Source organism: Squalius cephalus (genome assembly GCF_949319135.1).
Source record: "Squalius cephalus genome assembly, chromosome: 2".
Taxonomy (NCBI): Eukaryota; Metazoa; Chordata; class Actinopteri; order Cypriniformes; family Leuciscidae; genus Squalius; species Squalius cephalus.
Genome location: NC_137123.1, coordinates 16,446,766 through 16,461,555, shown reverse-complemented (window position 1 = coordinate 16,461,555; position 14,790 = coordinate 16,446,766). Strand labels below are relative to the sequence as shown.

Genomic DNA, 14,790 nt, shown 5'->3' with positions numbered 1-14,790 from the left:
GAGAGATGAGATGTTGGATAAGTCACAGTCACAGATATCCATGCGGAACTCTTCCTCTTCATGTGTGCTTTTGGACAGATCTAGGATCGGCTCATCTTACCCACACTGATTCAATAATGACACAGACACATAACTGACCTGGAGCAGTGATGATCAACTGTATAAGGTCCATTATCACCCACTGCATTTAAAACAGGCCAGCTCGCCCACACGTTCAGCTGCAAATCCCAAAATCATTGAGTTAGAAAACAGTAGATTTACAATGAGTACAATGAATACATGACGCTAGATGTACGGTAGGCTATTGGTAATGCTTTCCCCCCTCATATTTACATCTATAAATGTGTGTGTAGGTGCATTTTTTTTATATGTGAAGTAGTTTTTGAGCGGTCTGCCCTCTAGTGTTGACAAAAACTGTTAAGGCTCAAATTAAATCAAAAAGGTTGTGTTCAAATTGAAATGGCGTTTATTGAATACTGAATGTTGCAAACAGTAGTTTACTCTATTCACGTGACCTCATGACGTCGCACGTGTAGTTCAGTGAATAGCGTCTATTATCTGAGAAGTTACATTTGTTATTTTATTATTTGTGATACACTGTCATTAAAATGTTTGGGGTAATACAAAAATAATACCTTTATTCAGCAAGGGTGCATTAAATTGTACAGTAAAAACGTATTACGTGTACCAAAATATTTCTATTTAAAATAAATGTTGTTCTTTTGAACTTTTTATTCATCAAAGAATCCTGAAAATATGTATCCCGGTTTACACAAAAATATGAAGCAGTTTATTTATGTTCAGCACTGATGATTATAAGAAATGTTTCTTGAGCATCAAATCATCATATTAGAGTGATTTCTGAAGGATCATGTGACACTGAAGACTGGAGTAATGATGCTGAAAATTCAGCTTTGATCACAGGAATAAATGACACTTTACTATATATTCACATAGAAAACACATTTTAAATTGTAATAATATTTCACAATATTACTGTTTTTTACTGTATTTTTGATCAAATAATGCTGCCTTGGTGAGCATAAGAGACTCTTTCAAAAACATTAACAAATCTTAATTATTCAGAACTTTAGACAGTTAGTGTACATACTGCCAATTTGCATAGTGTACCTAATAAACACACTGCAAAAGTACACTAATATGCTATTCTATATCGAATAATAGTGTGCTGTGCATATATATCATGGGTTACAATTTATTTGAAGGTGTCTGTGTTACAGTGTAATTATATAATAGTAATATTAGAGCAATATTAATTAACAAAATGTTCTTACTATAGTATTAGGGTTTGGTTGAGGGTTAGTTGCATGTAATTATGCCTAATTTATTGTTATTACTATGGTAAGTACATGTAACATATGTAACAAGGACACTGTAAAATAAAGTGTTACCATATCATTTATATGGAAAACTGACTCAATAAAAGTTTAACCGCAATGCATTGTGGGATGTAAATTTTGCCCATTTTTATGTGGGTGTTCCACGCATGAAGGAAAATAAAATAAGAGTAGTATGCTGTTCTAACAATGTCCTTTAATCTAAAACTAATATAAAACACATTTTCCATTTAGTTACAGTATATTTGATACCAGACGTAATCATTGTGATATTTGTGTTGAATTTACACAGTCCTCAGTTCAAGCTGAATCTAAGACAGAGGTCTGTCCTGATGGTGGCACTCCTGCTTTCCCCTTCCGTCGGTTTCCACTTGGCTTTTCCTGTCCCACGTTTCCCTTAACCTGTGGTGTTGGAGATGCTGGACTGGACTTGAGCTTCTTGCTGGGAGAGGATCGGTGTGCGGCGGGACAGGTGTGCTGATTCAAACACACAGAGCACAGCGGGCCGACAGGTAAACACACCTGCTGCCCGAAACCAACCAGCAGCCAGTTGATCTCGCTCCACAGATCTCTGCAACAACGGCAAAGGCAGAAAAGAAAATTGCGGTACTGCCATAAAATTGTTGTCTTTTAGAAGTGAATGTTGGAAACAACAGGACGAAAATAGCGGTTACCGTGGTAACCACTCCTCAAGAGCTCTCCGTGTCTCCTCGGGTGTCTTGGTCTCTTTCCTTGTCCATCCGAGCCTGTTTGAGATTCGGTGGACGTGGGTGTCCACGCCTACACACACACACGCACACACACACACACACACACACACACACACACACACACACACACACACACACACACACACACACACACACGTACACACACACACACAAAATATTATAAATACAGTATCTACAACTAAAAAAATCAAAGTTTGTCAAAGTTTAAAGAAAGATTTGAAGTTTATAAGAATTTAGGGTGTCGCTAAAGAGATCTGATAGGTTGCTAGGCAGTTGTAAGAGTGTTCTGCCTAGTTTAGAGGGCACTGCAAGGTGGTTGCCATGGTATTCTGAATGGATGCTAGGCAATTACAAGGGTACATAGTTCTAGGTGGTTGCTATGGTGTTTTGGAGTAGCTCTGCTGTTTTATACATAGTTTCTAGGGTGTTTTGGCTGTTTTATAAGTAGTAGCTAGGGTGTTCTTACTGTTTTATAGGTGGTTGCTTTGGTGTTCTGACTGTTTTATAGGTGGTTGCTAGGTTTTTCTGACTGTTTTATAGGTAGTTGCTAGGTTTTTCTGACTGTTTTATAGGTAGTTGCTGTTTTATAGGTAGTTGCTAGGGTGTTCTTACTGTTTTATAGGTGGTTGCTTTGGTGTTCTGACTGTTTTATAGGTGGTTGCTAGGGTGTTCTGACTGTTTTATATGTAGTTGCTAGGTTTTTCTGACTGTTTTATAGGTAGTTGCTGTTTTTTGGGTGTTTTATTGGTGGTTGCTAGGTTGTTCTGACTGTTAGGGGGTTGCTAGGGTGTTCTGACTGTTTTATAGGTAGTTGCTGTTTTTTTGGGTGTTTTATTGGTGGTTGCTAGGTTGTTCTGACTGTTTTATAGGTAGTTGCTGTTTTTTGGGTGTTTAATTGGTGGTTGCTAGGTTGTTCTGACTGTTAGGGGGTTGCTAAGACATTCTTGGCTGTTTTATAGGTAGTTTCTAGGGTGTTCTGACTATTTTATAGGTAGTTGCTAGGGTGTTCTGACTGTTTTACTGGTAGTTTCTAGGGTGTTTTGGCTGTTTTATAGGTAGTTGCTAGGGTGTTCTGACTGTTTTATAGGTAGTTTCTAGGGAGCTTTGGCTGTTTTATAGGTAGTTGTTAGGGTGTTTTGCGATTTTATAGGTAGTTGCTTGGGTGTTCTGGCTGTTTTACTGGTAGTTGCTAGGGTGTTCTGACTGTTTTATATCTATTTGCTAGGTTGTGCTGGATGTTTTATAGGTAGTTGCTGGTGTTTTGGATGTTTTATAGGTGGTTGCTGGGTTGTTCTGACTGTTAGGGGGTTGCTAGGGTGTTCTGGCTGTTTTATAGGTGGTTGCTAGGTTGTTCTGACTGTTAGGGGGTTACTAGGGTGTTCTGACTTTTATAGGTAGTTGCTGGATTTTTGGGTGTTTTATTTGTGGTTGTTAGGTTGTTTTGACTGTTAGGGGGTTGCTAAGGTGTTCTGGCTGTTTTATAGGCAGTTGCTAGGGTGTTCTGACTATTTTATAGGTAGTTGCTGGATTTTTGGGTGTTTTATTGGTGGTTGTTAGGTTGTTTTGACTGTTAGGGGGTTGCTAGGGTGTTCTGACAGTTTTATAGGTAGTTGCTGGATTTTGGGGTGTTTTATTGGTGGTTGTTAGGTTGTTTTGACTGTTAGGGGGTTGCTAGGGTGTTCTGGCTGTTTTATATGTAGTTGCTAGGGTGTTCTGACAATTTTATATGAAGTTGCTAGGGTGGTCTGACTGTTTTACTGGTAGTTTCTATGGTGTTTTGGCTGTTTTATAGGTAGTTGCTAGGTTGTTCTGACTGTTAGGTGGTTGCTAGGGTGTTCTGGCTGTTTTATATGTAGTTGCTAGGGTGTTCTGACAATTTTATATGTAGTTGCTAGGGTGTTCTGACAATTTTATATGTAGTTGCTAGGGTGGTCTGACTGTTTTACTGGTAGTTTCTAGGGTGTTTTGGCTGTTTTATAGGTAGTTGCTAGGGTGTTCTGGCTGTTTTATAGGTAGTTTCTAGGGTGTTCTGACTGTTTTATAGGTAGTTGCTAGGGTGTTCTGACTGTTATGTGGTTTGCAAGGGTTTTCTGACTGTTTTATAGGTGGTTGCTAGGGTGTTCTGGCTGTTTTATATGTGGTTGCAAGAATGTTCTGTGATGATTTTTCTCCGTTCATTATGGGAAAACTGTATGTCTAATTGAGTAGAAAAGTTAAAGCAACTTGAGTCAGAACAGACAGAAACTTTGTCAAGTCAAGATAATAAGTTAGCTTCCTCCCTACCAATGCCTGAAACCTGGTTCCAGGCGATGTCCATGGCCAAGTGGGCCATCTTAGGGCCGACGCCCGGCAGACGCATCAGACCCTCCACCGTGTCAGGAATGTCTCCGCCAAACTCCTGCTGGATCAGAGCCGTGGCCTGTTTGATGTACTTCACCTTTGTCTGAGAGGATGCGTGTGAGTTTTTGACTCTTGAAATCTGTTGCTCTAATTATATATACACATGTATTTAAACACTTATGTGTCATTTACCCTCCAGAAGCCCACTGGGTAGATGAGTTTGCCCAGAGTCCCCTCGTCCATGTTGAGTATGGCGTCCACGCTGAGGTCATGCTCACGTAATCTCTGCATAGCACCAGCCGTCACAAGATCTTTCGTTTGACTGGACAACATTAAGGAGATCAGCACATGGTAACGACGCACCTGAGGAAGGAAGACAGAAAGCTGATTGGTTGTCGATTACCTCCGGTGGTCAGCGATTGGTTCTCGCTCACCTCAGGCGGGGCCTCTGTGTCGTAGCATTTTTCTGCTCCCATTTGGTCCACAGGAGCGTCCCGTTTGCTCCTCATCTCCCTGATAAATGACAGCTGTGTTCTCCAATCACACGGTTCCCTCTTTAGCTCCGCCCCTTCCTCTTCATACTCCACCTTCAAACGGCCCCGCCTTGTTTTCCTAGATGATGTCAGAAGGGCTTGATTATCCACTGCTTCTTCCTTCACTTTTGTGGTTGTCTTTTTGCAGTTTGACACAGTCTCTGTAAAAAATAAATAAAAAATGCATGGATAACGATATAAAATATTTAGAATAGCATTGCTTAAAATAGTTTTAGCTCTACCTGTGCAGTTCACCTGACCTGTAGGAGGCTGTGCATGTGTCTGAAGTGAAATACTCTGCTCCTGTACTTCTGATTTCACTTTTGGAGGATCATCTTCTGATTTGAGCCCTTGAGCCATTCTAGATCTCAGTCTACGGATTCCTCCTTTATTTACAGCACTTTTCCCCATACTATCAGTTGCATAAGTGTCTAATCCAGCTGTTGAATCGGTGAAATATGGAGAGTTCATTCTTACAGTCAAACGACGAAACTTATAAACACATAAGCTCCGGACAGGCGCCAACATTAGTTGACATTACCTGACTTTACGTCACAAATATAACCTCAATTTTATATAACACATCTCCTAAACATAACACCAATATCCATATTGTCGAAAGAACATGATGTCAAGACTCCTGAGTGAATCATTCATTTGAGCCGAATCTTTAGAATGAATTCGTTCACAACACCTCTCTGATCGAGTTGAATGGATCCGAAGGGAATGACACAAATGAATACATGAAACGACGATTTGATCGGATTAATTTAAAACAAACTCTTCGAAAGAACTGATTCTCGGACTACACCGTTTCATAAGCGTAAATCATTTGTAGTTTCTTAACACAGCCTGCGTGTGTAAAGTGAACGCGCACTCGCTGCTCTCGGAACTACAATTCCCTGTGGTTGGCAGTCAAGTGACTTGTTTTTGTAGGAAGTGCATGTCAGTGCAATAAACATGACTTCCGGGGGGCAGAAAAGGGGGCTGGTGTGAGAGCTAGGGCAGTTTCTGCTGGATGAAGCACTGTGTCACATATAAATGCATAAATCGGGAGCGATTCAGCTATATCTTTTAGTTTATATCTTCTCAATATCAGCCCACTTCTATCATCTGCAGACGGTAAATAACAGTGTGTTTGTTTGTTGCATTGGCTTGTTTGTGTATTGAGACTGATTTATTTATTTATTTCGCCTTGTTTATTTGTCCACAGCGGGTATTTGCGTGTATTTAAACGGCTTATTTGTCTTGTATATTTTCAGACATTGTTCCCTGTGACAGTCAGAGAAATATTCCATTTATATGCACGCTTTTTGTGAGCTTGGGCTGAACTGAACTGTCACGAGGTGTCAGACGTTTGACTTGTGTGCATTGTTTTTCTACCCTGTTTTCATGACAAAAGAGGCAATATTTCACTGGAATATAGTGTTGTTTATGTCGCAAAATGAGTTATGACTTAATTTATGAGGTCTCGAGGGGTCTGAAAACCTTTACGTGCACGCGCATGTCTCCTGAGGTCTAATGTAACTTACTCGAAATGACATGTCACAAATCACACATGTAAGGTTGTTTGAAGGATTTTTCTGACTCTGGGACCACACTACCAGACTATTAGGGGAGAAAAAACAAAAAGCTTTATATATATATGTATGTATTAATTTTTTTATTTAGTTTTTGTGCACCTCCAGCTCCAGGAGGTCTAAAGTATCTCTCACTCTCCTGTTCAGGGTCTGTCACAGGCGTGAAGATGAATAAACAGCCCAGTAAAGAGTCTCTGCGGGACAAGCTGAGGGGAGTGTTCAGCTTCGGTCCGACCCGGCCCCACAGCAAGCAGACGGAGAGCAAACCCTCAGAGTTTATCATCACACTGGACGTCCTGATGGTCAGAGATGCTCCCACTGACAACTGAACATTCACATCTTCTGTACTTCTCCTTGACCTTGTGTTCCTCATATAATCTCTCTTATCCCATCGTTCAGGAGCTCACTCCAGAGCTCGGACTACACCACCGGATCAAAGTCATCCACCATGTGTGCGAGCTCGCCAAATCCAAGAAGTTTGAGGAGGTGAGGTCGTAGAGGAGCAGCTGTGTGTTCCTGAATGTAAATGTGCAGATAAGTGGATCTAAAGTGTGTTGTGTGTGTGTGTTTCAGCATGCGGTGGAGGCGTTATGGAAAGCCGTGGAGGATATGATGCACCCTGAACAACCGCCCGAAGCCCATCATGCAGTGCTGGTGCTGCTGAGAGCCATTATACAAGGACAGGTGTGCATTTACAACACTTTAGGAACAACAATGCTGTTCCCTGCGAACAGAGCTCACGTATTCTTCATGCTCTTCTTGTGTAGGGTGAGCGGTTGGGTCCATTAAGAGCGTACTTCTTTAAGATCATTCTGGACTATCAGCCCTCTAATGAAGATCTGGCCGAGAGACTGGAGGTGTTCAAGGCCCTCACGGAGAACGGGAAAGACATCACTTACCTAGAGGAGGAGATCGGTATGTTGTTTATACTATACATATATATTAATACACAGACGGGGTTTAAACTGTCAGCTGGAGACTCAAGTTTGATTTGAAGATGAAAAATTTATCAATCACAATGTTCACTCATCATTCCTGATTTCTAACACACACTCAGTGTTCGGCTGATCTTGCGTCTGTCAGGGCAGAAACTAAAGCTGATGATCTCCGTGTGTTTTTCCGTGTCTCCGGTCGCGTTCATATGTAAATTGTGAGAGCTTATTTCATACATTAGATCGAAAGATCTGAAAAAACCCAGACATTTACCCGTCCATAGACCCTCCCCTCGAAGAAATCAGGACAGAAGTGGCTGAAAGTGGACAAAAGAGACGGATTAAAACACCAGGTGTGAACGGGAATGTGTCTCCCTCGTCTACTTGTGATCCGATCGGCCAAAACACATCTTAATGTCAGGAGTAAACAGGGCCTTAAACTCATTTACTCATCCTCATGTTCTCCCAAACCTGTATGATTTTCTTTCAGCTCGGTTTGTCCTGCTCTGGATGGAGATCGGTCTGTCCTCAGATTTCCTGCATGTCCTTGTGAACCTGGTCAAGTTCAACTCGTGCTACCTGGATGAGAACGTCTCCCTCATGGTCCAGTAAGAAAACACTCGCACATCAACTTCAACAAGTTCAAAATGGATGATTCGGTTCAGATAGTGAAGGAATAGCATCATGCTCCTCCTCCTGTAGTTTTTTTAAAAGGATCCCATGAAATTGGTTAATGAATATGCCGAGCTGAATTCTAAATGTAAGAAGGTTTTCACTCACGTCGTTGAATATTTGTTTCTCACAGGAAAATCTGCTTTCTGTGTAACCGGACGACTTCCTCCACCGATATTGAGGTACGTCAGAGTGGTGTCTTTCAGGATTACCATCAAACCAGTGATAACTGATCCTTTTATCTGTGTGTGTGTGTAGGTCGCGCTGCAGGTGTTAGACGCTGTGGTGTGTTATAACTGTCTGCCCTCGGACTCTCTGACGATGTTCATCATCACGCTGTGCCGAACTGTTAATGTGAAGGAGTTCTGTGAGTCCTGCTGGAAGGTACCCGAAAAAACCCTGTTCAGCTGGTTTAAAGAAAACATTGATGCTTCATATGTTTAATGTGTCTCTTTTAAGCATGCTTTGACTTCCTCCCACTTGATCTTTTTGTCTCGTTGTGCGTCTAGTTGATGCGTAAAGTGTTGGGGACTCACCTGGGTCACAGTGCCATATACACCATGTGCCGTATCATGGAGGAGAGGTACGGAGTGACTTATAGGGATGTCTATACTTCAGTACCAAGTCCACATTTTCTTTCATTACCACACATAGCAACATAACACATTTTTTATTAACTAAAAGAGTTTATATAACGAAAGTCATTAACAAATGATGTGTAGACTACACCTAAGTGTAGACTGTTGTAAGTGGCTATTTTGAGTTTGACGTTTTTCATATTTTTTCTTTGTTAATACAATATTTTCACTTGTTTGATTACTTTTGTTTTTTCGTTATCTGAATGTTTACTTGAATACTCAATACTACTATTATTAGATACCTGGAAAAATACTTGATTTTTATCTTATAATTTTCATCCATATTGCTTAGTTTTTTCCTTTTGGTCTTTACTTTATGTGCTTAAATAATTACAAGGAAATATACATAAATATATTTATATTTATAATCAGTGTTGGGGAAAGTTACTTTTTAAAGTTTCAGTATTGCGTTACTCCCTTATAAAGTAACTAATTGTGTTAAGTAACTAAGTAATGTTACGCTACTTTTGCGTTACTTTTTCTCGCCTGGGCTGCCTTGTTTTTTAATAACAATTTTTTTTTTAGCTGTGCTGCCATTCTGGATTGCAAAAAATTAACCACATATGTGATGTTTATCGAAAGTAATTTTTCCTTATGGTTAAATTGGATCATCGAAGGTCAAGACATTGCATAATAAAGTGAGATTAAATACATAAAGGGTATTTGTGTTATAACATATTTCATTATTGCAGGTTTGTGTAATATTCAGAGTTTGCATTTCACTTTTTGGGTTAATTTTGAGGAATATTGAAATAGTTTTTGTGCCAGTGAGATGAGTAAACACTTAGTCTAGAACTACAATGACATCATGTTCACACAGCGCACAACGTTTCTGCACTCCCGATTTCCCTCAACATGGGAACAGGAGAGCTGTCAGTCCATAAATAGGAAAACAAAGTAACTTTACAAAGTAACTTTAGTTACCTATTTGAAAAAGTAACTGAATTTGTTAAAAGTAATGCGTTACTTTACTAGTTACTTGAAAAAAGTAATCTGATTACTTGTAGTGCGTTACCCCAACACTGTTCATGATACATATCATATTTTTATATTATTACTAATATTCTTAATAATAATAATTTATACTTTATTTAATAGAAGTCAATGAATGTGTCAAGCACTGAACTGTTGTAATGTTGGAAGCACTAGTGATCTCAGTAGTGTGTGTGTGTGTGTGGTGTAGGGTGTACTCAGAGGACGCCGCTCTTCTCAGGGGTGCAGTGTTTTTTGTTGGGATGGCGCTGTGGGGGGCTCACAGACTACCTGCCCTCAAAAACACCCCCACTCTGGTCCTGCCTTCCTTCTACAAGGTGTCTACCAATTTGCCATCAGTTTGTATATATATATATATGTGTATATGTATTATTAAACCTATTTCTGTTTGACGTCTGACCTTTGTGCCCAGGCCATGAGCTGCTCTAATGAGGTGGTGTCCTATGAGATCGTGCTGTCGATCACGCGACTCATCAAGAAGTACGGGCGAGAGCTGCAGGTGGTGACGTGGGACATCCTGCTGTCCGTCATAGAGAAACTCCTGCAGCAGATACAGGTTCTCACACACACCTTTTTTTAGATCGTTTGCTTTGTTCTGAAACACGGGTTAAAGTTGTTACAATGTTGCAATTTCTTCTTGGTTTCGGTTCGCTTTCATTTCTAATCAAACCATAATTTGTTAATACAAATCACATGCAAGTAAATGGCGTTCTCATTGTTTAGAGTGTTTTGGGATTCGGCTCATCCGTCAGGATGGATAGACGGCAGCTCCGCGGGCTTATTGTGGCTTATTATAACTGTTGTTATATTATTCTTATCATTTTGAGCAGGAATCAAGGCTTCATTGGGACAACATTTGTAACATGTACATATTTCGGAGAAGAGTGATTAAGTGGCGATTTAACCCTCTGACGCATGAAAAATTGATCTTTTTTTTTTTTTACTTCAAAACAATAGCTAGCTATTTTTATGCACTTTTTGGGATATCGCATAAAAAAACTGCATAAGATAACTGGACTAACCATTCAATTATTGATGAATATGCAACAACTGTTACAACTGTTACATAAGATATATTCGCAACTTTGTATGGAAACATAGCTAATAATATATAGCTAATAATATATAATCATTCCCAATGTTTTTCATTTAATCTTTGGGAACCAAATCAAAACATCTTTTTAGGTATTATTTTTACAACCAAATATTGAACCAAACATTGCTGGGAATCTTGTCATATATATCCTCCTGAGACCCAGAAAAAAAAAGTTTTGTGAATTTAGTTTTTTCCATGTCATCACACTGTTTAGAGCACAATAAACAAATGGTAAAAAAACATTTTTGAAAAATAATATTTTATTCATACGTTATGCTATGTCCTCTGTAGTGGACGCCAGGACTCAGTTGTTTAAAAAATAAAATGACATGAAATTATATGTATAGGCAAAAACAATGGGATTTTTTTTCAATCACCAATAAATTTTGGGGTTTCAGGATTTTTTCAACCAAAATTTGTATAAAGATTATTCTCAACTATGTTATGAAAGAAATAACGGAATGAATTGATACACCATTTTACTTTATGCAATATGTGGGTAAAATGGCCATAAATTAATATTCCCATTCAATGCAATGTATCTATACACTGTATCTAATTTGCACATTAATGTTTTCTTGGAGCAACATTTAATGAAAAAAGAAGTGTAATAATTGGAGTAATAATTGGCATTAATTGGAGTAATAATATCTAATATTTCATAGGAATATCCACCTGGGACCCAGGAATAGACTTTTGTCCACTGTAGTGGACATTATATTTTAGTGAATTTCTCTGACACCATACATGTCACATGTCACAACCTGGGTGTCCTGTAAAGAGCACATTCAGGACTTTTCAGAGATACCAAATGTTTGGAGGTTTCACTCATATCTCTTTAGGGGCTCGGTAGAGTTATGAGAAAGGGTTTAACTGCCTATCTGCCTGTTTGGATGTAACATCACACCCTGAATGGTTAGAAGTGCCTTTTTGTAGTGGACATCATCATGCTCCACAGGGTTAAAACGAAAAGGCTCGCTTTGTCTTTGCTCCATGTTAACCCACGGTTCATTTTAAGAGGCATTAGCTAAACAAACACCACTGCCTTTCACACAATATATGCCATTACCCATCATATATTGTTATATGAACTCACCACAAGTTAACTGCTCCAAGCGGGCTGATACCACCTTGGTCAGGTGATCTCTGACTGTTTTTATGGTGTTCGTATATGCCTAAACGAACCGAACTAAGGGAGAAATGCTCCAAACGAGCCAGATGTTTAGATGTTTGATGGGTGTTTATCTCCTGTGTGCAGACGATGGGCAGTCCTGATCTGAAGGTGATCGTTTATGAGTTGCTGAGCACCGTCGAGGAGCTGTACGAGCAGAATGACTTCCACGGGTCCTCAGAGAGATTCTTCAGCCTGGTGGAGAAGTGTGCTGAGAAACGTCCCGTGAGTTCATCTCTCTCTCTCTCTCCGCACTTCTGTCCTCTTCTGACACCGTCTGGTTTGATTGACTGTCGGTGACTCTCTCTGGCAGGACGCGTCCGTGTTGACGCTGATTTCCTACAGAGCTCAGTCCATCCAGCCGGCCAAAGACGGGTGGCTGCAGAACCTCCTGAAACTCATGGAGAAGTTCTTCAGGTCTGGAAACTTCAAGTCACATTTATTTATTTATGTAGCGCTTTAGACAATACAGATCGTTTCAAAGCAGCTTCACGGGGAATAAAACGGGAAAATTACAGTGTCAATGTTGTAAAATTCATTTCAATTTAAGCTGTTCTCTACAGACAATCTCTACAGAAGTAAATAGAGTAATTCACCATTTAAACAAATCCCCAAGAATGAACTTTGAATTGAATATTCTCTCTCTCTTTCTCTCTCTCTCTCTCTCTCTCTCTCTCTCTCTCTCTCTCTCTCTCTCTCTCTCTCTCTCTCTCTCTCTCTCTCTCTCTCCCTCTCTCTCTCTCTCTCTCCCTCTCCTCTCTCTCCTCTCTCTCTCTCTCTCTCTCTCTCTCTCTCCTCCCCCTCTCCCTCTCCCTCTCCCTCTCCCTCTCCCTCTCCCTCTCTCTCTCTCTCTCTCTCTCTCTCTCTCTCTCTCTCTCTCTCTCCTCACCCTCTCCCTCTCCCTCTCTCTCTCTCTCTCTCTCTCTCTCTCTCTCTCTCTCTCTCTCTCTCTCTCTCTCTCTCTCTCTCAGGAATGAGAGCCGTACTATGATCAGGATCAAGGTTCTGCACATCCTGTCCTTCGTGCTCAGCACAAACCGACAGCTCTATGAAGTCAGTCCTCAACCACACACACGGATCTCCATGCGTTCGTGAGATTCGCATTGTTCTTGACCATCTGTGCTCTCTCTCTCTCTCTCTCTCTCTCTCTCGGAGCAGGAGGAGCTGATCGAGGTGGTGGTGATTCCTCAGCTGGGTCAGATCGCTGAAGATCGGGACCTGTCCGTCAGGAAACAGGCCACGCAGCTGCTGGTGGATCTAGCCGAGGGCTGTAACACGCATCACTTCAGCAGCCTGCTCGACATCATAGAGAAGGTGATGATGATGATGATGATGATGATGATGATGATGATGTCACTAATAGAACTTCATGCATTCCGTTTTTCTCCTGTTTGAAATTTAAATGAAAAAAATTCCAATGTTTTTTCAGGTCATTTAAATAAACCAAATAGTTCAAAGCACAAGCATGTCTAAATTAATGCGAGGTTATTAAATGTGATCATTCTCAAGAATTTAATTCGATTTTTTGGGAATGAGATGGAAATCATTCGGGCCGTTTGCTGCCTGTTCATTATTACTGCCAGTTTCCACAGCGTCATTAGCTATGCATGCGGTATTCATTTCCGCAACACACAAAAAAGCTATCTGCGAATTCAGCAGCCTTTCAATCCCATTTGTTCACTTTCCAGGGAATGAAGCCACTGTGGCTCTTTTACTTAAAATAATTCATTTGTTTTCAATTATTTAAATGTATTACATTTAAATGCAGATTTATTTAGATTTAGATTTATTTAAATTGGCTATTAAATTTTAAATTAGTATAGATTTATTTAACTGTATTAATACATTTATATTAAGTTTAAATTAGTAGTTTAAAAACACTAGCATGTTTCCTAGTGATCGACAACTATTAACCGGAGCAAATTATTCAGTCACGTGATTTTTTTTTTTAAAGTTAGGAAGTCTTCTTACCACTCAATCACCAGTGAGCGTATATACATGTTTTTCATTCATGTTTCAGAAATTTTTATTTGCATTTTGTTGATTCTTTATTTTATTTTATGTAGCATCTCAGAATTGGCACAACAATTTGTTGATCCTGTGCTCCTGTAGGTTGCTAGTCGTCCGTTATCATGCTCTATGGAGGGAGAACGAGAGCTGTGTGTGGAGTCGCCCATGGAGGACGTCCGAACCGCCATACTGGGTCTGCTAGACATACTGCAGGTACTGCAACACCTCGTCGTTCGATCAGAGTAATCACGAATGTTCTCCGTAGCAGCTCCAGTGATTGTGTCTCTACGCTTCTCTAGAGTAAACTGTACAGTCTGCCCGCCAGTCACGCCAGTCGAGTGTTCGAGCTGCTGATTTCTCATCTGCAGCTTCACTATAAGAACAAATACTGCAGTGCCATCGGGAGCTCCATACGGCTGAAGGTCAGACTTTTGACTTGAGTTAGTAAAGCAGCAACTAACAACTCGACTTCAGAAAAGGTAGAAGTGTCGTTTTCTCTCGTTGTTTCTGTGTCAGGTCTTTGATTTCTTATTGATGATGAGGGCGGACTCTCTTCATCGCCTGGGTGTTCCCAATAAAGATGGAGTCCTGAGGTTCAGCCCATACTGTCACTGTGACGTGGGGTAAGAACACAAACACGTGTTGTCTTTGCCGTTTTCTCACACACACTTATTAAAGAGGATATTTACTGGAGTTATTATTACTTTTAAATCAATATATTTATTTAAAGTAATTA

At 40.1% G+C, this 14,790-nt stretch overlaps 2 protein-coding genes across 6 annotated transcripts in view; one reads left to right on the top strand and one right to left on the bottom strand.

Annotated features, from left to right (window-relative positions):
- Nucleotides 1–450: 450 nt before the first annotated feature.
- Nucleotides 451–5,879, bottom strand: nthl1 (nth-like DNA glycosylase 1). Of its 2 annotated transcripts, none has more exons than XM_079895257.1 (6): nt 5,223–5,879; nt 4,864–5,123; nt 4,622–4,792; nt 4,373–4,532; nt 2,033–2,138; nt 451–1,929 (listed from the first exon to the last, which is right to left on the bottom strand). In XM_079895257.1, exons 1-6 carry the CDS (start codon nt 5,488–5,490, stop codon nt 1,659–1,661), a joined length of 1,236 nt encoding a protein of 411 aa, XP_079751383.1. In that variant the 5' UTR covers nt 5,491–5,879; the 3' UTR covers nt 451–1,658. The 2 variants fall into 2 exon arrangements, with proteins under 2 accessions (XP_079751383.1, XP_079751382.1); XM_079895256.1 differs by having other exon boundaries at nt 600–1,929; nt 5,205–5,402.
- A 33-nt stretch (nt 5,880–5,912) lies between these two features.
- Nucleotides 5,913–14,790, top strand: part of tsc2 (TSC complex subunit 2) — a 44,006-nt gene continuing 35,128 nt past the window's right edge. For 3 of the 4 annotated variants that reach the window (XM_079895212.1, XM_079895210.1, XM_079895209.1), the window contains exons 1-18: nt 5,914–6,084; nt 6,690–6,844; nt 6,942–7,028; nt 7,116–7,226; nt 7,310–7,457; nt 7,965–8,082; nt 8,280–8,328; nt 8,405–8,530; nt 8,656–8,729; nt 9,968–10,094; nt 10,190–10,333; nt 12,132–12,269; nt 12,358–12,461; nt 13,016–13,097; nt 13,203–13,358; nt 14,157–14,267; nt 14,354–14,476; nt 14,571–14,677. In XM_079895212.1, the coding sequence (XP_079751338.1) occupies nt 6,710–6,844; nt 6,942–7,028; nt 7,116–7,226; nt 7,310–7,457; nt 7,965–8,082; nt 8,280–8,328; nt 8,405–8,530; nt 8,656–8,729; nt 9,968–10,094; nt 10,190–10,333; nt 12,132–12,269; nt 12,358–12,461; nt 13,016–13,097; nt 13,203–13,358; nt 14,157–14,267; nt 14,354–14,476; nt 14,571–14,677 (1,940 nt within the window). In that variant the 5' untranslated portion in view covers nt 5,914–6,084; nt 6,690–6,709. Of the gene's footprint in view, nt 6,085–6,689; nt 6,845–6,941; nt 7,029–7,115; nt 7,227–7,309; nt 7,458–7,964; nt 8,083–8,279; nt 8,329–8,404; nt 8,531–8,655; nt 8,730–9,967; nt 10,095–10,189; nt 10,334–12,131; nt 12,270–12,357; nt 12,462–13,015; nt 13,098–13,202; nt 13,359–14,156; nt 14,268–14,353; nt 14,477–14,570; nt 14,678–14,790 lie in introns of all 4 variants that reach the window. The other variant, XM_079895211.1, reaches the window with a different exon arrangement.